We start from the raw sequence: 25,365 nt of genomic DNA on the forward strand, positions 1-25,365 counted from the left end.
ATTTAACTTTCCAGTAAACTTCTTTTTTGTTAAAGTTAGGAAAACATTCAAGGAAGCTCATATTAAATTTTAAAATCTTAGATATAAATAGAAAAATTCTTATGAATTTCTAAGTCAAAATAATTTGCAAATTTTTGTGATTTTGACAAATTTTGTTCCCCCAGTCATCCTTTCATACAATTTTCACTAAAAATAACTTATGTGAAACTTTGTAATAAATTTAAAGTTTGTTGATGAACGAAAAGTCGAGGTACCGAAACATTATTTTTTAGGCTATTGCCTTAAGACCAAAATGAGACAAAATTGTGGGATGGGTGGATAACAGGTAATGGACTTAGTAGGATAAATTTTTTTTTAATAATACTATATAACTTACTATATTCAATACAAAAAAAAAAATTAGACTAAAAGTTGTGGGTGGGTGGTTAAATGGTAGTTTGTTTCAGGTCTGAAAAGCATTATTGTTTGTAGGTAATTTGAATATTTTATTAAGTTTTATTGAGCAGACTTACTTATATTAATTTGTATTTTAGCTTTTAAGATTACATAGGTAATTCTCATAAAATAATATAAGACAGTGTCAACTGTGAGGTAGTCACTATAATACAGAATTGATATCAATTATTATGCAAAACATAGCAGAATGCAGACGTATGCCCCAACCCAGCAGTATTCCGTCTTGGTCCGTCCTAATGAAATTTCGTATTTTCAATAATTTTTACTTTAATTTTACATTCTGAGTGGACCAAAGACTGTAGGTATTGAATATTGATGTTTGTTTTTCCTAATATTTGGAGACACTTTTTTAGCAGACAAATGCTCTGATCAACAACTTTAATGGATGTTTCTTGTAGAAAATTGGATCTGGTTGATACTTTTGAGAGGTTAAAATTGAAAATCCTCAGCACTTAAAAAAATATTCGGCAAAAACTAAAAAAAAAAATATAAAGGAAAATTGTAATTGTTTGATAACCAAAAAGTTAGACTATCTCAGCACAGAATTGTTTTGTCATCATATACAATGATTACATATTTATTTTCAAATCAATAGCTTCAAATTAAACCTAATTTTCAATGTCAAATTAACACTGTTAATCTGTCTGTATGAATATTTCAAGTATTTTATATTAGTAAATTTCATTTATATAGTAAAATTTTGATATGATAATAATTTGAGTTAATGTTATGGTATATTTGAGGTGCTTATGAGTTATGGCTTAGCGCAAACTGCAAAGTATAGATTCAATACAATATACAACGCTCAGTATACTATGTATAAAAATATTAAATGTTCAATGTGGCCCAGGTATTGAAAAAAATTGAGCACACCTGCCCTATGGTATAAATTACAGTTTAAATAACATTAACAAAACTATTTCTTTATTTTGGCAGAAAACTGCAGTATTTCACTTGTCCACGTGTGCTGTTTATAATTTAATTTAATTGAAATTAGTGTATTCATTTATTCATTTTTGATAATCAAATTCATGTTTATTTAATTACATTTTAAAAATTATATTGAAAATGCATTATTAATATTCATACTAAGCTTAAGATGGATATATTATAACTGTTTATTATTGGCATGATCAATTACAATTTCTGTAAAGATGTTTTGAGGTTTAAAGAACTGAAAAATAAATAATAAAAACCTAATAATTGAATAACAATGCATTATATATTTATATCTACATGCATTATGCATATTAATATTAATTATGAAAATATTTATTTACATAAGTCTTACACATAAACATTTTATACTTAACCATAACCAATGTTAACTTTACCAGTGAAACATCTTTTTGAGGAATTTAAAGACCTCAGTCTGTCTCTAGAAAAATTGTATATTATAATAAAAATATAATTTCAATATTAATTACTGTACAAACTTTTTTTTATAAAAGTTCTATAAAAGTTTTTAGTAAATTAAAAAATGTAACAATTAATATATTTCATTTTTATATTTCTTCAAGAAAATCAAATTATTAATCAAGAAAGAAATGCATTGGTCAAAATTACCAGTAGGCAGTAGAATATCATAAAAAATAAAAAGGCCAAATTTTTAAATAATTTTCTTATAAATGAAGCAATTATATTATTTGCCCTTTAGCCCACAGCAGTATTTATTTTAAAGTCGTTCAAAATATACTATTAGTTCACAATGTGGTGTTTGTGGAAACATATCAACAGGAACAGCTTTCACTGGTACAAATGGAGCACCTTGTTTAGTTTTAGATTCAGCCATGGACAAAGATAAAAAGTTTTGCATAGCCCCTTTAGGGTTACAAGACATGTATACTAATCGTTTTAAATGTGTCATCCTTCGTAGAAGCAATATCGCCTTGTTATCTATAACACATTAATTGAATGGCCAATTTAATAGTTTGTTATCAATATAAGTTATGAAGCCAGTGGATTGCTTACGTAGTCCTGCTCTGGGAGGATCAACTATGGCAACTACATCATTAGCATTTTCTGGGTTCTGAAACTCGCGTTTGTTCATTACTTCTTCAGCTTTTCCAGCAAAGAATATTGCATTTGTGATACCATTTTCAGTGGCATTTAATTTTGCCATATTAACTGCTTCTTCTTGAATTTCTACACCAATTACTTGAGCACAGTCCTTAAAAAAAAAAAAATGATGAATGATGAATATTCTAATCAGTTGTACACACTTGACTGTATATTATATAAGAAACATAAGAAAATATGTTTTAAATTACCTTAGCTATAGACAGGCCAATTGTACCAGAACCACAACATACGTCTAATACGGTAGTTTGTGAATTAATGGAAGCCAAATCTTTCGCAGCATCAAACAATATTTCAGAAGCAGCAGTATTTATTTGAAAAAACGATTCAGGTGAAATTCGCAATTTAAGACCTTTCACTTCTTCAACGATATAACCCTGTCCATGTAACAATTCTAAGGGAAATGAATTTCCTTCACCAGCGCTAAAAAAATATTTTTATAATAAATAATAAATATGATGTAACATTAGTAAATTTTTCCGTAAATTAGGGTTATTATAGTTTCTAAAATATTCAGATTGGGATGATTTATTATATGATATATTAATTAATTTTTAGCTTGAAAGGTAAAACAATACTTTTAAAAAGGGGTTACTTCCAATAATATCTTATTTTGATTGTAAGTTAGAAGTAAATACATAATTATTTTAATTCTTACGCTCTTTTTTTTGCTTTTTGAAAGTAAAGAGAATCTACTTTACAAACAGCCCCAGCTCCTTCAGTAAAATAACTTAAGATTAATTGTTTCAAAGAATTCAGGGCTGATTCCTCCATGTTTTCTGTGTGTACTACACAAATTAACATCAATTGTTCAGTTTTTAAGCTCAATCTTACAGTTAACTGACGCCAATGACCTGTATAATTCTCAGGATCAAACACAGGAAATTTAGAAGCTCTAACCAAATCTTGAAAACACTAAATAACAAAAGTAAAATAAATATTACACACATGAATATAAAATATGTGGCAGTATTTTTCCATATTCCTATGTTTATTATAAATGAAAATGGGAAAAATTATTGCCCACTAACAATAGGATTTATTTCAAGAAGATAAAAACTTACTTTAACAACATCTTTCATACGTTGAGGAACGTTTGAAATATTATCAATCGGGGCAACACTAGTTTTTCCCTGATTATATGCACCAACGCGAAAACCAACAACTGGTTCTTTATTTTCTACGTCCATACCTAAAATTATAATGTATATTATAATATATTATATTGTTTATTAAATAATAGAACAAAAAGGGTTAATAGTTATATACACTTTTTATACAGTTAAGAGAATAAAAAAAAAATTATTTTTATATATGTCCAAAAAAAAATAAACAAGTCAATTAAATGAATATATATTTTCTTCACTTCACTCAAAATTTAAATTTCCTAGTTAAATATTACTTGTTTCAAAATGATACTGAAACACATAATTACATAACAATTATGACTGAAGTTTTATCTATATAAAATATATTAAGTACACATATTTAATTAATATACCAAATACTTTACCTATAGTAAATTCGCATTTATTTCTATAGCCGATACATTTCTCTGAATCGTCTTTAAGACTTTGTATTTCCAAAAGTTTACATGGAAGACCATTATTTTCATCTTGTTGTTTTTTTAACCAATTAAGTATACCTTGACCACACTTAATTCGTTTCAACCGTCTACTATAATCCATAAGAACATTTTTTATAGAATTGGTTTTTTGAATTAACTGAAACCAATAAAAATATATTCTATTATATTGATCAATTGGTAATGATAATTTAAAGATATACAAAATTAAACATTGTCCATTTGTCCCTGTTATTAATTAACTACTAAATTCATATCAAATAAATTAATAATTTTGTCAAAAAAATTTGACAGTTAAATTCAAGTTATGTAGGTACAAGAGGTCAAAAACCATGGAACAATTTTTCTCAGAAATATAAATCTATAACATTCAATATGTTATTTTCCAAATTAAATGTAGGTACATAATTATAACTTACTTGCTCATCATAAGATATGTTATACAAAGGTGTTACAGCACTTATCATCTGTTGTTCTGCACCAGCATTGTCCAATTTAATTTTCTTTACGTCTGGACAGTCATCAAATTGTTCATTACGTTTTTTTACTAATGGATCAGGAACAGCTTTGGCATTCTAAGATGTTTGAAGACCAATGAAAACAAGTTGAAAATTACAAATGTAGGTATAGGATACTTACGCTAGCATCTAATTTTGTGTTTTTCCAATTATATCCATTTAAAATACCCAGAGCTGTATTTTTGTCTTCTTCTGATCGAAAACATATATAGAGCCATTTTCCGTTACGGTTAGGGGTCTTGACTTTAGAACAATTTAATTCCAACTTTATATTAATTAATTTTTTGAACTCCTAAAAATGTTTAAAAAGTAGTGCAAATTGTAATCATTAATATTCATATTTCAAAAATTATGTTATTTTGTAGGTACTTACAGCAATTCCATAATGTTTTGGTAGATTTCTTATTTCTATCTTGTACTTTTCAGAAGTAAAATCATCCCGATCTAAATAAGCAAAAGGATCTTCTTTTGTCGCTGACTGAGTTTGATCTTTTATTTCTTCTAGTCCTACTTGACTGTCTTTTTCCTCAGATGTTATTTGAATTTTCTCGGCCAATGATTCCGATTGATATTCTTTTTTAACTGATTCTATTTCATTCACTTTTTCTTCAGATTTTAATTGAATATCTTCAGCTACTGATTCTGGGAGATAATCTTTTTTAGCTGTTTCTGGTTCATTAACTTTTTTCTCACATTTTATTTGAATTTCCTTAGTCACTGCTTCTAAACAATTATCAACATTTACTTCCATCGTGTAAATAGTTACTGGTTTTTCATAAACTTGTAATAGATACCGTCGAAATTAATACAAATATAAATTCGGTTTTAAAAATAAATCGAATCTCGGTTTAAATTTTAATACCTATATATTTTAATAATTAATTTATTAAATTCAAATTTAAATTTTATAACCAAACATAAAATTATTGTTACAAAATTGATATCACTCTGGATTAGAATTGATAATATTTCACGTGTTTTTGTTGTTGTACTGACAACAATATTATTGTTAACAAACATTATTGTTATCTATAAAAAATTTTTTTAAAAATATTAAAATTCTAAAGTAATTAAGTGTTTACCGTTAACAGTTTACTATATAGTAATATTAGTTAAAGATTTCAATTCGTGTACATTATTTTATTCATTATGCCACAGGGAAAATTCAAAAATAAATCACAAGTTTCTTTTTCAAAGAAAAAGAGAAACGAACCAAATAAAAGTAGAAAAGGTAAGTTTTTCTTGAAACTATTTCATTTGTGATTACGGATTAATATTGATCTATATTATATTAAATTGTTGTCTATTGGGTTGTTTGATCCTTAATTTTATGCATTTTACTGTATAGCATGTCCAATGCCTTCAAAAAAACACAAGTATGAAGAAGGTCAGCGGATTAAACGTATGATAAGTAAAAATGTTAACAAAATGGCTGAAGATGAACTAAGATCATTGGCTATGGATAACAAGAAAGTGTTTCTTTCAAAGAAGAAGAAGCAAGTTGCGCAAACAGTTAAAGCTGCAGACCCTAAACCTAAACAAATCAAGGTTACACAAAAATAAGCTTGCTATGTTAAAATATGTTTGATATAAATTATTTTGAAAATACATATTTCAATTTTTTTTCACAACATCGGACAATAAAGAAGTAAATTGTTTAAAATTGTTAAAGTGATTCTGTTTTGTTTTATTAATGTCATCAACATAATATCTAACTTATTTAGAGTTATTACTTATTAGTGAATATTGACTGCTTATTATAATAATATAATATCACAGACCTTATATTTAACGCATAAATTAAGGTCTATGTATAGTATAAAGATCTGATCAATAGGTAAAAATATTATTATAACAATAATAACATGTAAATATACAATAATAGACAATTTATGTCTTTAGTCACAACATAATAAAGACAATCAAATTCAATGAAGGGTATATATATTTCGTTTAATAATATGCCAACTATAACATATTGCAATATACTAATATAATACAACTCAATCACCAGGGGGGGCTTGGGAGGTCAGCTGACCCACAGTTTTTTTTCCCAGTTAAAAGTGGCCCCTCAAAATAGCAAACTATACATAAACATTTTTTATTTGAAAAAATTATGTTCAATGATCAATAATAAAATAATATTAATTTATAAAATCTACATAATATTGTATATGTTTCTATATAATTACAAATATAATTATAAATGTATAAGTATATTATGATATATATACAGACGTAAAGAGTGAGTATTGAAGTAAAATAGTACATATGAAATCGTGCTTAAGCTTATCAACTTATAATGCACCTAATTCGAAAAACACGAGTATAACAATATGTTAGATAGTTATATATAAGATTTTATGAAGTTGATATAGAAATGGAATACCGTTCATTATGTCTAGTTTACTAACAAGTGTATGACGAAACTATTGAAACTGGAGTAACTGGACCTTTAAAATTAAATTAAGTACCTATTGAAGTTCATGATGTCACGAGGCATGATTTCTTCATATCCAAATTTATATACTTGGTATAAAATATTTTATACACTTCCAGTCAGCAGTTCAACTTTTATTGAATATAAATTTTAATGCAACAAATAAAAATAACAATTAATTAATAATACTTAAAGACTAAAGCTTGTAAGTAAATTGTACATTTTACTTAAAAATTTGTTATGACTCTTTGATACATATAATATAGTTATATTGAATGTTAGTATCAAAATGTGATGTAAATAACTAATAAGGTAAATCGCAAGCGTATTGGGCGACTTTGTAATATCTAGTTAGTTAAAGTTTCTACACAGTGGCAGACCCACAGTTCTAAAATCCTGGGTATAACTATAAAAACTACTAAGAGTCGGTTAATCAATTAAACATACTTCCTGAAGTTTGATTATAATTTCGAAAAAATCATTGAATTTATACTAAGTACTCTTTAGGAAAAAAACTGTTTTGATTGAAATCTCATGTGTCTAAAATAAATGTAATACAATTATTTCATAGGATTTTTGTAAAAAAATCTTAATTTTAAGGTCCATTAAAAATTTTAAAATCGTCCTCCTGAAAAGCATTGATATTTTGTCATAGATTTCATAGTACAAATTTATGTATAAAAAAGGTGGGTAAGTGGATGTCGCTCTACTGTACAGTAGGTTACAAGTGGGTCACTGTAATGGATGGTGTTAAATTTTAATTCAATGATATAATATCATTGTATAAGAAAAACGATTCTGAGCGATAACGGTCAGTCAGCCTATGCTATTACTAAGGATATTTGATGATATTATTGTGAATAAAGTAATTTATATATTTACCTATTTATGTGGAACCTTGTTTTAAATTTTCAATCCTTGGCTATAAAATTTATAAAATTTTATACATTTTTAACTACAAAATAATAGTTAAAAGAATTTGATACATTTTGTCAAAATTTAAACTTTAAATGCTCATAAAAAAAAAGTGTGCCTATGTATTTTTAATATAGAAAAATATTAAAAATACATAGGCAAAAACTGCAAAAACTGCTATTGTAACAATTAAACAATATATCAATTATTAGCCTTGTATTAAAATGTCAAGCTTTTTTACCAAACAAATACACAATTTTAATGATATTTATAGAAAAAAAAACTAAAAAAATTGAAAACTGACAATGTCCGTAAATAGCTCATAAAGAGTCAAAATATTTTCAAAACACAAAAATTAAAAAAAGTAGGTACATCATTGTAAAATCATCGTTTCACTAAGAATCTAAAATTGTAATCTGACATTCCGAAGTACGGTGTATAATAATTTACCACTGCGTACCTATCGGTCTCTAAAATACATGTGCCACATGTATAAATAAGCCACACCAAACCGCCTATGTCCCACGTAAATCGTATATAAGTACCAGGAACGTATGCAGTGGGGGCTCCGAACGAGTATAATATTATTATTATATTTTTGTATAACTATGCCGCCGACGAAACCGATGAACGGTGAACGAGTAGCGACTAGACCATGCAACCCTGGTACCCAGAGTCGAAATTTTTACACTTTTAGTGCCGGATCACACCATGCGTTTTGTCGGTTACCGATCGGTAAACGACCGTGACATCCATAAATAAACCGCATTATCCGGCCAGACTGACCGATTCGGCGAACCGATTTGAAATCGTCGGGAACCGGCCGTAATATGTTGCGGTTGACTTTACCGATGCGGTTCTGAAAATACCCCAAAAGTCAATAGTATATTGTGTGGCAAGGGCGGGAAGTGAACCATACTATTTTTTATCACGCCCCTGCGTTCATGGCAAAGGTTATGCAGGGATCTATGCAACAATTATAGACTTTTCTACAAAATATGTTTATGCGTCATGCAAGGAGGTTATACTATAAATTTAAGATGTAACCAAAAGCTTATGTTTTGTAAGGACCGTGGTATACATTTTAGTTTCTGGTTGTGCGGGGATACGCGGGGATACGCGCCCGGCGGCCGGCACTTTTGGGGATTTCCTCTTTTCCGCCCGGCACTTTGGAGATTTCCTCTTTTCCGCCCGCTGGACGGAAAAAAGTTGCTTTCCAACGCTTCAACCGTGGTCGAAAACCTAACTTTCGGTGCAAGTGTGACAAAAACACTTTATTGTGTTTATATATGTATCCTTTTATCCTTTATATTAATTGTCGTTTAGTCAACAAAATATGGCGTAAAAACACGGTTTCGCAGCTCAACACAGCTCATTCAAGCGGTTTGCTGTAAAAATACCTATTATACAAATTGTAGAGTAGGACTTTGTCTAGAATCCACGATGTAAATATAATATCTTCTCTACATCGTGCTAGAATCGCAGGTCCGATTTTCGATATTTTTATTAATTAGCTAAATAAATTATCGATAAAATGTAAAAAACTTGTGATATTATTGTACCATGTTGTGATATTGGACGATTGAAATACGATCATAGATATATACAATAAATAGAATACTAGATAGCTGTCTTTATACTACAGTTGTTGTGACCAATGTGGAAATCGGCTTAATTTTTAGTAACTGAAATCCAAGGTGTTGCCTGGCTTATTCGCATATTAATATATATTAATATCGAATCTAAGTTAATAAAGTAAATTTATAGATAGATAAATGCACATAAAACCATATCCACAGTTTTCAGGTGACAATGCAAAATGTACTGTTCAATTAAAATTTTTATATTTATCAGTTGAAGGCTGAAGCATATTAGTATTTAGTATTTTTTACTTCACGCCTTCACTCGCAACCAATTTACAACCACCATAGTGTTACATTAAACTATTTTTTACAGCACTATGGTCTGAAATTAGAACTCTTTATCTAAATGTTAGTGTAAGAACAATCTTATTCTTGAGTAAAAGTTGAGTTGATGAGTACCTAACGTTGTTAGAACTCCTGAAATAAATTAACAAATAATATTGTAGATAAGTAAAAATAAAAAAACCATCAAATTATCTGTGTTACCCGGTGTTGGAATAACCGTGTTTGTATGTGAGGTTTTTACGGGTCGCTGTAAATTGCGGCTCATTTTTAATTTTTTATGTAAATTGCGGCCTGGGTATATTTTGTACATACGTAAACTGCGGCCTGGGTATATTTTATACATACGTAAATTGCAGCCTGGGTATAATTTTTATTACCTACCCAAATATGTTTTTCATTTATAAGTAATAATTACGCCTAAGCCTTTTTTTGCAAAATCAATATTTTCCTTCTCATTTTTCAGACTTAGAATATTATTGTTATAATCTGACAGATAACGGAAAATTTCATGAAAAATTACTAATCATAAAACATAATTATTTAAAAAAAATATAACGGTTTTAATAAATTAATAATACACTAGGTACACATTAGTTATACACTAATTAAATAATTGTAGTAGAGACATTATTTAAAAAAACTTTAACTATAATTGATTCTTATATTTCAATGAATCCATGAATTGTTTAATTAAAAATGTTTCTATAAATCTATTTAACAAACTGATAGGTATTTTATCATTTTGATAATTGTAGTAAATGTTATACAATATTAATTCTATAATAAATATTTAATGTAACAATATATTAGTATATTATTATTAACATTAATTTAAAAAAAAAATTATTTTCAAGTTAATAATTATTCAAGATCAAGATATTTTCAACATGTTATGGTATGTAGAAAATGATAATATAAAAATTCAGTCAAATTTTCATGTATCTACAGTGTTATTCGTTTTTGAATTACAGCAAAATAAGAAAATCGCTCTTGAGAAATCGAGTGAATATCCAATGTTGTAAAATATGAACTTTAAACTCTCATAAAAATTAAATTTAACTTTCTTGTAGAATTTTTTTAGTTTGATAAAGGTAATCTAGCTAAGGAGGAATCTTGTATTACATTTTCAAATCTTAGATTTAGAAAGAAAAATTTTTACAAATTTTTAATTCGAAATAATTTGCAAATTTTCGTGAACGAGTTTATATCTAATATTTTTGTATAACTATGCCGCCGCCGACGAAACCGATGAACGGTGTACGAGTAGCGACTAGACCATGCGATCCTGGTACCACCGAGTAGGAATTTTGACATTCTGGGCACCTAGATTCGTTTGTGAGTGAAATGGCATAAAACACGGTTTCGTACTTAAAGTAAACAGCTCATTTAAGCGGTTTGCAGTAAAAATACCTATTATACATATTGCAGAGTAGGTAGGACTTTGTCTAGAATCGTAAGTTTGATTTACGATATTTTTATTAATTAGTTAATAATTAATCGATAAAATGTAAAAAACTTGTCATATTGTACGTTATTACCATGTTGAAACAGGATTGAAATACGATATCAAAAATCAGGTCTTTCATGATTCTAGAAAAATTCTTTTGAAATACAAAACAAATAATTAATACAAAATACAAATTATGTAGACAGTTATAAATGCAGTGTTGGGAAAAGATAACCAAAAAATCATCTGGATAAGATTTATCTAGATAAGATAAAATATAACATCATTTTTTTTTATATAGATAAAGATACACATACATTTATCTAGAAAAAAAAAATAGATAATTCTGAGCTGAGCAATGGATGTATTGGTTCTACAATGATGTGTGTGTGTGTGTGTGTGTGTGTGTGTGTGTGTGTTTTTTTTAAAATTTGAGTTGTGTCGGTCATCGTTTATTGGAGCAACTAAAATAATGTTCAACGATGAGGGTGACTTCTGAGAGACTTCTAACTGGATCTAGTTAGTGAAAAATGTCCAGTACTTTTCAAAATATTCAGGTAAACCCCACAAAAAAAAAACAGTTTTCAAAAAAAGTTTTATAAATATTTTTTTAATGTTTATTTTTTTTAATAATCGTTTTTTGTATGCAACGATTTATAATTAAATTCAGATTTAACAGAATTAAAAATACTAAAAGACAATAAATTGAGCAAAATAACAATCATAATAATAATAAGTATTTTCAAAACTTTTTCGTAGTTACACTACAAAAAGTAGAAGAAAAACTAGAGGGTGGTCCCTGTTATCCCGGATCCCGCATCAGATGACCATAGCGACAAATATTTCACCTTCGATTATGATGACGGACGAGTTTAGGTAGCCCCTGATAGTCCGTAGATACCACATACTCACCGCAACCGATGGTCGACCACCACGTCTGGAACCACCTCGCACGTTTAACGTACTATAACTTAAATGTTAGATTAACAACTTTACCATGAAAACATTTAAATTTTCAGCTTTTTTGCAAATTGTAGATGTGTATAATAGGCATATGATGATTATTATTATTTTATATTGTACGTATGATAAAGGACTTCAATACTATCCTACTTGTTATAGTTGTTACTTACATATTATATTATATATAAGTGCATTTTTTTAAATATCTAAAACTTTAGAAATAGGGTACCTATTAGATATAGGGTACCCATATGAATTATAATACACCAGATACCTTATATATATTTTTCCAAAAATAATATCAGGACTGAAATGATTAATTAAGTTGCCTACTTACCTAATTGCCTAGTTAATTGTATTATTAATTTATTTAACTTTATTAATATTACATTATAATAACCTTTTCCATTCAAATTTCTTTGAATATGTATCGAATAATTTAGTTTGCTTGGTATTGGTGTATTTATCTTGAGCCATAAGATTATTTTTTCTAGATTCTTCAACTTTTGCCATTATTGAAGCATGCTTATAAGTATTAAAATAGCTAATAAAATATTAATATCGAAGGTAAATGTTATTTATAATTATTATAGTTATTATTAAGTATTTAAAATTTAATAGGTAGATCATTAATTATACATACCTTGTAATGGCTAAGGAAATTGCCACTTGAATAAATGCTCCTATTTACAATTTTTGTGCAATTTTAACACGATGCAGATAATTTATTTCCTTCTAAGGATATTATTTTATAAAATTCATTAAATCAATACTTCAATTTTGAAGTATTTGAATGTAATTGAAGCATATATCAGATGATTAGTAGATTCAGTTGTTTCAATTGATTGAGTACGTCTTGAATCATTTTTTTAAACTTAAGATGGGCCATTTAAAACTTGCACAAACCTTTTCATAATTATTAAAATAAACGAAATAAAGAAAGGTGGGCAAGTGGGTATCGTTCTGCTCAGTGGCGTGGTAAACGGAAATTTCAGAGGCCTTGGCCTCTGAAATTTTCTTAAATACAGGGGTGGGTGGTAGCCAGTGGGTCCCCTAGTAAATTTAATATGATATTCTCAATAGGTAGTCAATAATGATCTGAAATATAACTTGTTATATTACATTAATACATTATTATACATAAATACTTGGGATATTTGTAACTGGCCTCTGGAAAATTTTTAGTTCGCCACGCCACTGGTTCTGCTGTACATTAGGTTACAAGTGGATCACTGCAAAGTGTAATGGATTGTGTTTAATTTGAATTCAATGATATAATATCATTGTATAAGCAAAACGATTCTGAGCGAAGACGGTCAGTCTAATATATTTGATAATATTATTGTGAATAAAGTAATTTATACATAACATATTTACGAGGAACAGTTAATAACAAATAACATTTTATTGATATTTATAGAAAAAAAAACTAAAAAAATTGAAAACTGACAATGTCCGTATACAGCTCAAAAAGACTCAAAATATTTTAAAAATTGTATGGTGTATAAAAAACGCTAATATAAACATTCAGTGAAATTTTCAAATATCTACAGTGATTCATTTTTTATTATTATATTTATATCATCAATACAAAATATGTTACCAAAATAATTTTACTATTTTTATATGTAACATATTATATGTTAGTATGTTACCTACTTAAGATTAAAAATTTGTTAAAACAAAATTCCTATTTCAAATATTTGTGGCATTTAAATTTTAAACATTATTTTTTTATTATAATATTTATATAACACAGCATTACAGCAATAAATATTTACAATTTGACATCTATTATCTAAACATAGCTCATAAATTACTTCATCTAGTGTTATTATACTATTTAATATAATATTATAAGTACTAAAATTTCAATAAAATCGCCCTATCACAGTAATTTACAAAAATGATACGCATGATATGGTACTACAGCTAATGCGCCAGTAAAAAATATCAATAGTCAATACCACGTATTAAAATATATTCTAGGTATATCAAATTGTGGTCAATAAGATAATACATAATATTACATATAATAATATATTCTTTGAAACAGTATGCTAAAATAATCATGATCACACGGCGTTTCGGATAGGCTATTTAGGTACATTAATGTCGTGAGCTAATATTTTTCTTGTATTTATTCCACATTGCATGGCACGAATATTATATTAATATTATATAGGTACGAATGTACGATACTAATCATAAATAAGATATACCTAATTAATCTACCTCAGAATAATTATTGTAAAATTACTAATACCTACCAGATAATATGATTTTGTTATAACTTATAACAAAATAGTTATATAAATTAGTCTACAACACGTCTAAATAAGGCTGAAATAAATTATAGGTACTGAAAATCAAGGCGTAATTATCAAAAATAAAAATATAATTGAAAATAAAATAATATATAATATTTTAACAGTTTCATTGAAATGTGTTTACTATTCAGTACATAAAAGCTACATCCATGTATTATAGATAAGTACTGAAATACTGAATATCACAATTATTCAAAACGTACGGTGTACCTATAAGAGGACGTTAACCAAGCATTTATTGTCTCCATCTTACACACGTATACGACATATACCAAATGTCCATTCACTAGTTTCAATAGTGTGCTGTTAGTACTTAGTATTGATATTAGAGTGGATTGACCTATTGACCTAGCATCACACTTTTAGTTAAGAACGTTATCCTTGCTTAATAATGAAGTCCTCAGTGATTTTAAATATTTTAATTTTCAAGCGAGATATGAGCATTTTTATTTGTAGTTTGCCTACCCATAGTTTGATTGAAAATTAAAATATTGAAAAATCACCGACTCTTAAACACAGATAATGTTCTTACCGAAAAGTTTCATAATAGGTCAATTCACACGAATATCAAAACTATAACAGCACACTATTGAAACTAGAGAATGGAAATTTGGTATGTCGTACGTTTGTAATACTGAGACAACAAATGCATGGGTTATAACTTATAAGGCTAATAAGACATATATACATTGCAATATCACATGTATTTTTATGCCGTCGTCTTATAAGATCAACATATTTTTATAATAGTAATTGATAAAATATTATAAAAACAACACAACTGTTCCTTCGCTCCTATATATAAACATAAAAAAAGGTGAGTAAGTGGGTGCCACTCCGCTATACGATAGATTACAAGTAAGTCCCTGTAATGGATGGAGTTAAATTTGAATTCAATGATATAATATCAAAGTATAAAAAACGATTCTGAGTGAAAACGGTTAGTCAGCCTATGATATTTCTAAGTATATTTGATGATATTATTGTGAATAAAGTAATTTATATATAACCTATTTACGTGGAACTTTGTTTAAAATGTTCAATCCTTAGCTATAAAAGTTGAACATTTTATAAATTTTTAATTACAAAATAATTATTAAATTTGAAATTAAAAAATTTTGTCAAAATTCGAACTTTAAATGCTTTTAAAAAAAAATTGTGTCTTTGTATTTTTAATATTTTTCAACTGATATTGTAACAATATAACAGGAGCCTTGAATTAAATTTTCACGTTTTTTTACAAAATAAATACATTTTTATTGACATTTATAGAAAAATAAAACTAAAAAAATATTGGAAAGTGAAAATATCCGTAAGGAATTCAAAACAAATTTTTTGATAATTTTATCATTTATAGAAAATGCTAATACAAAAAACCAGTGAAAATTTCATGTTATTTCTTTTAGAGTTACATCAAAAACCAAAATCGATTTTGTCGAAAACCGATTTTGAGTAAAAATTCCCGTGTATCCTTAACTTTTATTTTGTTTTTTTCTGCGTTTTTGAAAGCTATTAGAAATTTTTTACTTTTGACCACCCCCCCCCCCCCCCCCCAAGTACCAACTAGATTCACTTTCTTATCAGAAAAGATACTGTTGAAGAAATTAAGAAAATCTAAGCATTTTTACTGTTCTAAAGAACAAGTTTTCTATAAAATAAACTAATAAAAATTAATAAAAAAAAAAACACATCATTGTAAAATCAATACATTTATCGCTCTGCTCAGAAACTAAATTGGTAGAAATCAAAATTAAAATAAGTTTTTAAGTTGTATAATAATATTATTATTATTATATAAAAAATAAAATAGATTAAAAAATAAATATATTTTATATAAAATATTAAATATAGTTTGTTAATAATATTATTATGTAGTATGTTAATTATATTACGTAAATTGTAGTTACCTACAACAATATTTAATATAAATATAATATATAACAGACAATAATATAGAAGATGTTGACATGTCGTTTTGGACGTAAAATATACTAATTTCATTTAATATTTTTATCCCCAAACGATCAATTTCTTGTACTTATCTTTAGTAATACTGGGCGTGGAATTGCCTTCCTTTAACTCTATAACACCACTTTTTGAACCTTTTATATCGTGATATAACCTGCAATAGTAATACCATAAAAATCAAAATACAATGTTTATGACTAGGATTATACTAACCCACTAGAGGCTATATAACATTTTAACAATATATAACAATAAGTATAAGGAGGCTAGGTTAGGTTGGAATACAAGATTTGGCTTTTGTGCTTTTTTTTAGAATGTAGGTATATACTTACGTTTGATTGACACCTAGTCTGTTTATATTTAACAGCTTATAGTTGCCCGAGATGTTAATAAATTTAGTAACAAATTCTATTAGATATGGAACTTCAAGAATTATATCACCCTGCAAAGTAAACAATTTATATAATACATTTAGATGAACGCATATCAAAGATTTAGTTGAAATTGTAGAGGGTATACTTATATACTATATTGAGTACTTTTACTTTATTTTTAACAAAGCTTATATTTAAATAAGAAACAAATTCACATAAATGAATAATCATCCCCATTCTCCACTCCCTCTGTTAATGTTTTAAATATTGTTGTTCCCCCTCAATCAGAAATATATTATGTGTTGAGCAATAAACAATAATAAGTACATAAAACATATAAACATTACTGACAATTAAAACTAATTGAACATAGCTAAAATATTTTTTATAAGTTTATAATGCAAAAAAAAAATATCATCGACCTACATACAGTAGGTAGATGCTCTAATAGCAGGGGTAAAAGTAATAAAATAATTGTAAGTGCCTGAACAGCTATACGTTGTTATAGTAATATTATAGTAGTATATTATATTACTATACGTATTAGTGTTATACTTACTATAATTATAATAATAGTATACCTTAATGTTAATACCTTATTGTGTTTATATTCTTGTGAAATTTTGATGAGTAGAAAGTTATCCCTTCCCGAAGTGACTTCTAATTTTTTTATAAAATCCAATGGTATCTTTTCTTTGGGTTTTAATTTGTTTTTAAGTATTTGGTTTAAACACAATGATTTGTTTGTCAATATCAACAGTCTAGTTCTTCGTTTGTATCCTTTCCGGTCGAATTTTACCACTTTAACACCATACTATATAGGAATGATCAAAATAATTTAACAAAATTCGCAGTTTGCACAAGTAAAAGTATACAGGCGCAATTATCAATATTTAAACCGACTATAGGCATATCACTCGTTCCCCAAAAAAAATCCACACCGTCTCAATCAGGGTTCTCAAATATATAGGTACATATGACATTTTTGGATACAAAATTATTCATTTTTACTTTTTATATTGCACCTATATTATTTACATAATATATACTTGGCTAATGCATATTATTTTTTGCATAATTTTTATAAAATAATTGAATTACTATAATTATTCTTACAAGGTATTTTTCATTAAGAGTGCGCATAAATGTCATTTTCAAATACTTCTCTAATGAATTTAACCGCTCAATCAAAAACAGACAACGTGTATTACATTCGTAACTGCATTTTTTGTCTGAAATTAGGTATAATTATTATATAATAAGTAACTAAGGAAAACATTTCGGAATAAATTGAATTAACTACCTTTAAAAAGATATTCAGCGAGCATTTTCAGTTCAATTTGTTTTTTTCGTTTTAAATCTTGTGACATTTTGTATCTTTTATTTTTCCAAATCATATGAATTTTTCTTAATTTATTAGTTGCCTGAAAACAGTATAATATAACAGTGGTATATATTTTTAAAAGATTAGGTAAATTTAAAAATATGTTCTTGTAAGAACATGGTTAAGTAAATAGGTAATGTGTTGAATCTAAAATATAATGTAAACTATTTATAAGATATATACCCATATATGGCCAATGGCCATTGGCCGTATAATATAATCGAGACAAAATAATGAATTTCAAATCTCAAATTAAAAAGTTGGACAATTATTGGGTAAAACCGTAATAGAAAAGAAATCAATTTGACCATTTTTGGGTTATTATCTTGGAGAAAAAAAATATTCCAAATACGTAATTCTCGTCATCAAATTATTTGATTTTGATTTCTTGATCCTAAATTATCAATGAAAATTAAATGCCCATTTCAATCAAATAATACAAAAACGACAAGTTTATTCGTTTTGTGATTTTGATTTATTCCCTTTTAACCATGCGCCATTTAATTGTGTGATACAGGTATACATTTTTTATTTATTTTCGTGTACTATTTCTATTATATAATAGTAACTTAGCTGTAGCAATTATACCTATGTAAATTATGTGTGTAAATAAAGTGAGTAGGTAGGTAAGTATGTACTTGCACACATTGTTGTACCTATTTAGGACTTACTTTGATGAATATTTTTTTATGCCATCCTCTGGATAAAACCCTCAAATTTGGTAAAGACCTTGTAAATCTGCGTACAATTTTCCTTCGAGTATGTGTAATTAACGTCCGCTTAAAAGAAAATTCTTCTTCCGCCATCATAATAGTAATTGACTTTTCGACAAATTAACACAATTTTTACTAAAAGCCGCTCGTCATAAAATAAATGTAAGCCATCATATACAATTAAGTGAAAAAAAAAATATGTTACAACTATTAGTATTCGTCTATCTAAATATAATAAAAACAAATAAGCATACAGCTTATGTATATTTGTAATACATATCATACTATCCAGACATCCAGTAGACCACACCATTTAGCTTTACTATAGTGTTGTTTGTATATAGCTCCTTCGAAATGCCTTGACTATTGACAAAACCATATTAATATGCCCTCTCAAACTGTTTTGACCTCAGTCGAGTTAAACGTTTTAAAACTCTTTAATCAAAATGTATGGCGCAGAAAAATATATGGATCAGTAGATCACTGCATTTAATTAGTCCAATTTAAAATACATAACATTTAATGACTTGGTTTTAACGGGTTACCCGCACGCATATACTATACAGTATAGCAGGGGTGGCCAGCGAGAAGAGACTCGCGAGCCACCAAATATATTAATAAAAATGGAAGAGTCAAGATGTAAAAAAAAAAAAGTCATATTATTATATTATATTATACCTTTTTTTTTTTTTAAATCTTGGCTCTTACGTTAATTTACGTCTAATGTTACGTAAGATGGGAGCCGCAAAAATCTATGACGCGAGCCGCGATTTGGCCACCTCTGCAGTATAGTATTAGTATATTACATTATTATATTTTAAATATCCTACCTACTAAATAAATGTTGATCTATATATTCCCTACATCTAAAATAAGTAGGTAAGTATATATATGATTAAAAGATGAAAATTAACGTATACGTAATACAAATATTATGTATTAAGTACTAAAAACACAAATTGTCTGGGTAGGTAATTGAAATGTGAAATAGCTATTTTAAACGAGGTTTTCAGTTGTTCAATTCAACAATAGACGTTTCATGATGCCTCTGAAAAAAATGGCATTTGCAATATCCATGGATATTGAAGATTGAACACGAATTGATTCTTGATATCTATATGAATAATCAATCAGTCACAATGATAATATCATACAAATTTTATATAATATAAAAACAATTAGAAATCTGAACAATCGTCTTATATTGTTTACCTATAGACTTACATTAAATATACCTAATATATACGATATTGTATTAAGTATGACTACAGAGTACAGAAAAATGCATATATGTATTTGCGATTTTCCTACATGATATTTTGAGCCGAGCGTCGAGCGATAAACATATAGGTTTTACAATGATGTATTATAATATTTAGACTAATTTCAAGCTATACCTATTTATGGTTTATACCATGAACCTATTACGTATTCACACTGGTCGTCTAATGTACGCATCGACTTAAAAGTTAATAGTAGTTAGTAATATAATTTATAAGAAATAATATTGTTATAGTCATAACTACATAGATAATAGGTAATTATGTATGCGATTTGTTTTTGGAAAATATAAGTCTAACCTACCGAATGTCCGCATTACACTATTACCTCATTGTTTGAACATTATATATTTAAAATTAAAATTTTTAATCAATGGTATTAAACCTACTAACTGAAAAATAAGCTACTAATCGCAATATTAAATACGTATAGTTAGTGTTATGCTGACTTACTGTTGTAGGTATATTATAATATCAAATTAATAAAATATCTTTAGAAAATAGAAATATAGGCTGACAGACGCCGATCAGAATCGTTTTTACATTGACCAGTGACCTACCATAATATTCAATGACACCTACTGAAAAACTGATCAATCCCCAATTTCCTATATAGTTATGTACTTATTCACTGAACGTAGTAATGTCTTAACAATATCGAAACAGGAACGATAATTATTGCAACTTTGCAAGTGGCAACAACTGGGCGACTTGCAAGAGCAACAGATGTTCGCTCCTATCACTCCTAAAGTTCAGGTCCTTCGTCCTTACTCATTATCACACTGTTGTATCCAACACGTGTTTTCTATTTACAAGATTGTCCGGTTATCAGTGGGTACGAGATGTAATGAAACGAAACTGGTGAAATGTAATAATTAACCATACGATACAATTATTATTATGTAACGAATTTCACCCAGTCCTGAGTCCACAATCGATCGAATTTATGTCGTGAATGCAAGAGTGAAATGCGTCGAACGAAAGTAACACGTCATCAGTATTGGACGTACGCTATAGGATAGCTGCCAGTCTAAACAGAGGTATCTTAATTTAGTTTCATCGTTATTTCAGTACGAATATACGATTGCCGAACGTCTTTATAATTTTTTTTGATTTTACGTTAATATCAAACTTCACCGCGTCAACATGGATGAGTGGATCGAGAATGTTGTAGAAGTGGAATCGAACATCGGGTCGTATCCAAATCCAGGAACCAAAGTGTTTCAATACGGCACATCGGGCATTCGTTATAAGTGAGTGTGGTGATGGGGGGTCTTTTTATAGACTGATGGGGAGGTCACTTCAATCTTGTAATGAGGACTAAATACTTACAATTTTCAGTTCTGAACACCTGGACCATGTCCAACATCGGATGGGAATGCTGGTAGCTCTGCGATCAATACATTTGAAATCGGCAGCAGTCGGGCTAATGATAACAGCCTCGCACAATCCGCAAGATGATAATGGAATCAAACTCATTGACCCTCAAGGAGAAATGTTGGACAGCTCGTGGGAAGTCTATGCCACCGAATTGGCTAACGCCCCTAACAACCAGGATGTATGTGCTATGCTCATAAATATTGCTTCAAAGTATAATATTGATAAATCATATATACCTCGTGTGTACATCGGTCGTGATACTAGGTGAGTGGCTACCCTTTACAATTATTATATTATGTCTTGCAGATTTCTTTTTACAATAATTATATTTTATTATTTTATATGTTTATATGTTTTTAGAAATTCTGGTAAAAGATTATTGGAAGCTGTGCTTTGCGGTGTTAAAGCTTTTAAGAGTAATGTTGAAGATTTTGGCATAATAACAACACCAATGTTACATTTTTTTGTTAGATGTTATAACACCAATTACTCATACGGTCAGCCAAATGAACATTCTTATTATACTAAATTAACAAACAGTTTTAAAACTTTGCGTAAAATGGCAAGTAACAACTTACATACTTAATTAATTGATGAAAATGTATTTCTGTTATTATCAATATAATATATCTGCCTTAGTGTTTAGATTTGAAAAATTATAGCCCAATAATAGAATTTGATGGTGCTAATGGGGTGGGTGCTTTAAAAATGAAAGATGCAATCACATATTTAGAGGATTCATTGGTGATTAATATGCATAATGATGACATATTGAATACAGAAAAATTAAATTACAAAGTATGGTTATATTTTTTATTTTAAGTAAAATTAAACGGATAATTGTTCATCAAATTATTCTCCCCTTTCATTTATTTAAGTGCGGTGCAGACTTTGTGAAATCAAACCAATGTCCTCCTACCGGAATGACTATTAAACCACACTCTAAATATGTGTCCGTGGATGGAGATGCAGATAGAATAGTTTATTCTTTTATTGATGAAAACAACAAATTTTATTTATTAGATGGTGATCGAATTGCTACACTTGGTACTACATTAAAACTTATTTAAAAATATGTTCTATTTATTTTGTTATTCGTTAATTTTATTTTATTATAGTGGCTGGTTATATAAAAGATTTATTCATTGATTCCGGTCTTGATGTCAATGTAGGGTTGGTGCAAACCGCTTATTCAAATGGAAATTCTACAAAATATGTAACTGAGAAGTTGGTATGAATTTTTTTTTGTGTATTTGTGTATTTACTAAACATTTATAGTTAACATAATTTATATGTAATTGTATTCTAAAAAATATAATTTTAGAGTTCTTAATTAATAAAGCGAAGAGCAATATTCGTCATTAACTTGGTTTAAACAATTTTAAATTTTATTATTAAATGATTAACTTATATGTTATCTTTACAGAAAGTTCCTGTTGCATGTGTTCCGACTGGTGTGAAATATCTTCATCATAAAGCCAACGACTATGATGTTGGCATTTATTTTGAAGCCAATGGCCATGGTACTATATTATTCAAGGATGCTATACGTGAACTTATTCGAAACCAATCTGCTATTGAAAAAGATGAGTATGTTGCCCATTATATTTTATTTAAAATAATGAAATTACCATTTCATTTAAATAATATGTTTTGCCAAAGAATAAAAAGTATTCAAGATTTACAAATCAGATTAAATATTTTGACTTAGGTTTAAAAAACCTACATTTTTTGTTTGCATTATTAATTCTAAAATATTCAAACTACTTTTATATTTCAAGGGCAATGTCACTAGCACTGAAGAAATTGATTTGCATCATGGATATGACTAATGAAACCGTAGGCGATGCTTATTCCGATATGCTGATTGTTGAGTCTGTACTTTGTGAACGAGGGTGGAGCATTAGTGATTGGTATAAAACATACTCTGATTTGCCGAATCGTTTGACTAAAGTTACTGTCAAGGTAATGTATGTGAATTTATGTGTTTAGCAATAAATAATTGTATAATATGTAAAATATCAGGACAGAAATACATTTGAGACTGGTGACGCTGAGAGAATTTGTATCAAACCAGAAGGCCTTCAAGGAATAATAGATTCCATTGTGTCAAAGTATTCTATGGGCAGATCTTTTGTCAGGTAAAATATATCATGGTAATAATGAATATATTTTCCATAATTATATTGAACAATTCAATACTTGTGGCGCCCAAAATATATTTTTCAGGTGTAGCAAGAAAAAATTTTACCCACCCACCCATCCCCATTATGCATTTTATCTTATTTTAATTGATAATATTAGTAAATATTAAGGTATTAACCGATATAATCTGTGATTAATTATGAACATATTTCAAGTTGATTATTTCGCTCGATATGATATTATACGTTAATGTAAAATATATTGTGTAGTTATTTGTGAAAATGTCTGATACAATGTAATTTTTTCTATTTTATAGTAAATACATATTTTTTTAATTTTTACTTTGTAGACCTTCTGGTACAGAAGATTTGGTGAGAATTTATGCTGAAGCAGACACTCAATTCAATGCTGATAAACTTGCTGTTGAAGTGGCTACTGCTGTTTACGATATAGCTGATGGTGTTGGAAAAAAACCAGAATAAACTAAACTTAACAAGTGCAATTTGATGTGTTCAAATATAGTAATATTATCCAGGGTTAATTAAGCATACGTGATTTAAGTGATTTTGTACTATTATGCTGGTACACTTTCACAAAATATATAATTTTTCTATGATATTTATGTTCAGATTTTATTAATATATTTTCGTGAAACTAGCTAATTTTAGAAGAAAAACATTGTTTAATTTTGATTATATTTAAATACATATTATATTATAGTATATACAATATTTATATTGATGTTACCAGATTCTTATTTTTAAATTGTTTATATTTTTATTTTTTATATTATGTTATAATAATTAAAATAATTTAATATCTAACTTAATATTATGTACAATAAGTTCTGGTTGAATTGTTTTAACTGTAAATCATAATAATTAGAACAATGATGGTAGTTACTAATCTTGCACTAGTGTTCATATAACGGCTCCTTTATAGCCACATTAAATAAGTCCCACCGGATAGTGCTGGTGAGGAGCCCGTTTCATTTTATGTTTATTATTTTTATTGTTTTTATTACAAGTATTAATACAATATACAACTATAACTAAAAAAAATTGTGAATTTGTTAATAATGATGTAACAAAGTTTTATTTGACAAATTAATACAATATTGTTTATTGTATTATATAATATTATTTATTATTTACATGAAGTGAAAAAAAATGTTTTACATTTGAAATGCTTAAAATTTCAATTAAATTGTTGATAATTACATCCAAACTTCATTAAAAATTATGAACTGATACAGAGTAAAATTAAAATCTCTTATGGCTTACAAATACTACTCTATTATAATCATATTATGTCGTATTGTTCTATATGATTTAATAAATACTTTTTACTTTATTGTTAATTTTATTTTTTTTTTTATTATGTTTGAAATTTTTTTTCGTTACTAAACTGCAATAAAATCATTTATTATCATGCCTTTATTATAAAGATTTCTTGGGGGA

The 25,365-nt window shown here is 27.6% G+C and overlaps 4 protein-coding genes across 4 annotated transcripts; 2 read left to right on the plus strand and 2 right to left on the minus strand.

The window, feature by feature from the left end:
- Nucleotides 1–1,967: 1,967 nt before the first annotated feature.
- On the minus strand, nucleotides 1,968–5,569 carry LOC100160926 (tRNA (uracil-5-)-methyltransferase homolog A). The gene is made up of 9 exons (XM_001944938.5): nucleotides 5,012–5,569; nucleotides 4,760–4,930; nucleotides 4,540–4,695; nucleotides 4,049–4,259; nucleotides 3,600–3,727; nucleotides 3,194–3,450; nucleotides 2,727–2,958; nucleotides 2,428–2,626; nucleotides 1,968–2,352 (listed from the first exon to the last, which is right to left on the minus strand). Exons 1-9 carry the CDS (start codon nucleotides 5,387–5,389, stop codon nucleotides 2,132–2,134), a joined length of 1,953 nt encoding a protein of 650 aa, XP_001944973.1. The 5' UTR covers nucleotides 5,390–5,569; the 3' UTR covers nucleotides 1,968–2,131.
- A 101-nt stretch (nucleotides 5,570–5,670) lies between these two features.
- LOC100158861 lies at nucleotides 5,671–6,301 on the plus strand. Its single transcript, XM_001946375.5, has 2 exons — nucleotides 5,671–5,869; nucleotides 5,987–6,301. The coding sequence occupies exons 1-2, from the start codon at nucleotides 5,788–5,790 to the stop codon at nucleotides 6,199–6,201; spliced, it is 297 nt and encodes a 98-aa protein (XP_001946410.1). The 5' UTR covers nucleotides 5,671–5,787; the 3' UTR covers nucleotides 6,202–6,301.
- A 10,225-nt stretch (nucleotides 6,302–16,526) lies between these two features.
- On the minus strand, nucleotides 16,527–19,700 carry LOC100575914 (unconventional myosin IC-like). Its single transcript, XM_003245458.4, has 6 exons — nucleotides 19,059–19,700; nucleotides 18,307–18,427; nucleotides 18,120–18,235; nucleotides 17,599–17,817; nucleotides 16,962–17,071; nucleotides 16,527–16,783 (listed from the first exon to the last, which is right to left on the minus strand). The coding sequence occupies exons 1-6, from the start codon at nucleotides 19,194–19,196 to the stop codon at nucleotides 16,672–16,674; spliced, it is 816 nt and encodes a 271-aa protein (XP_003245506.1). The 5' UTR covers nucleotides 19,197–19,700; the 3' UTR covers nucleotides 16,527–16,671.
- Nucleotides 19,701–21,178: 1,478 nt separating this feature from the next.
- Nucleotides 21,179–25,265, plus strand: LOC100165733 (phosphoacetylglucosamine mutase). Its single transcript, XM_016805593.2, has 11 exons — nucleotides 21,179–21,386; nucleotides 21,452–21,633; nucleotides 21,722–22,024; nucleotides 22,121–22,322; nucleotides 22,400–22,558; nucleotides 22,639–22,807; nucleotides 22,879–22,991; nucleotides 23,187–23,350; nucleotides 23,542–23,725; nucleotides 23,786–23,901; nucleotides 24,255–25,265. Exons 2-11 carry the CDS (start codon nucleotides 21,527–21,529, stop codon nucleotides 24,385–24,387), a joined length of 1,650 nt encoding a protein of 549 aa, XP_016661082.1. The 5' UTR covers nucleotides 21,179–21,386; nucleotides 21,452–21,526; the 3' UTR covers nucleotides 24,388–25,265.
- Nucleotides 25,266–25,365: the final 100 nt, after the last annotated feature.

The sequence above is a fragment of the Acyrthosiphon pisum genome, chromosome A2 (genome assembly GCF_005508785.2).
Source record: "Acyrthosiphon pisum isolate AL4f chromosome A2, pea_aphid_22Mar2018_4r6ur, whole genome shotgun sequence".
Lineage (NCBI taxonomy): Eukaryota > Metazoa > Arthropoda > Insecta > Hemiptera > Aphididae > Acyrthosiphon > Acyrthosiphon pisum.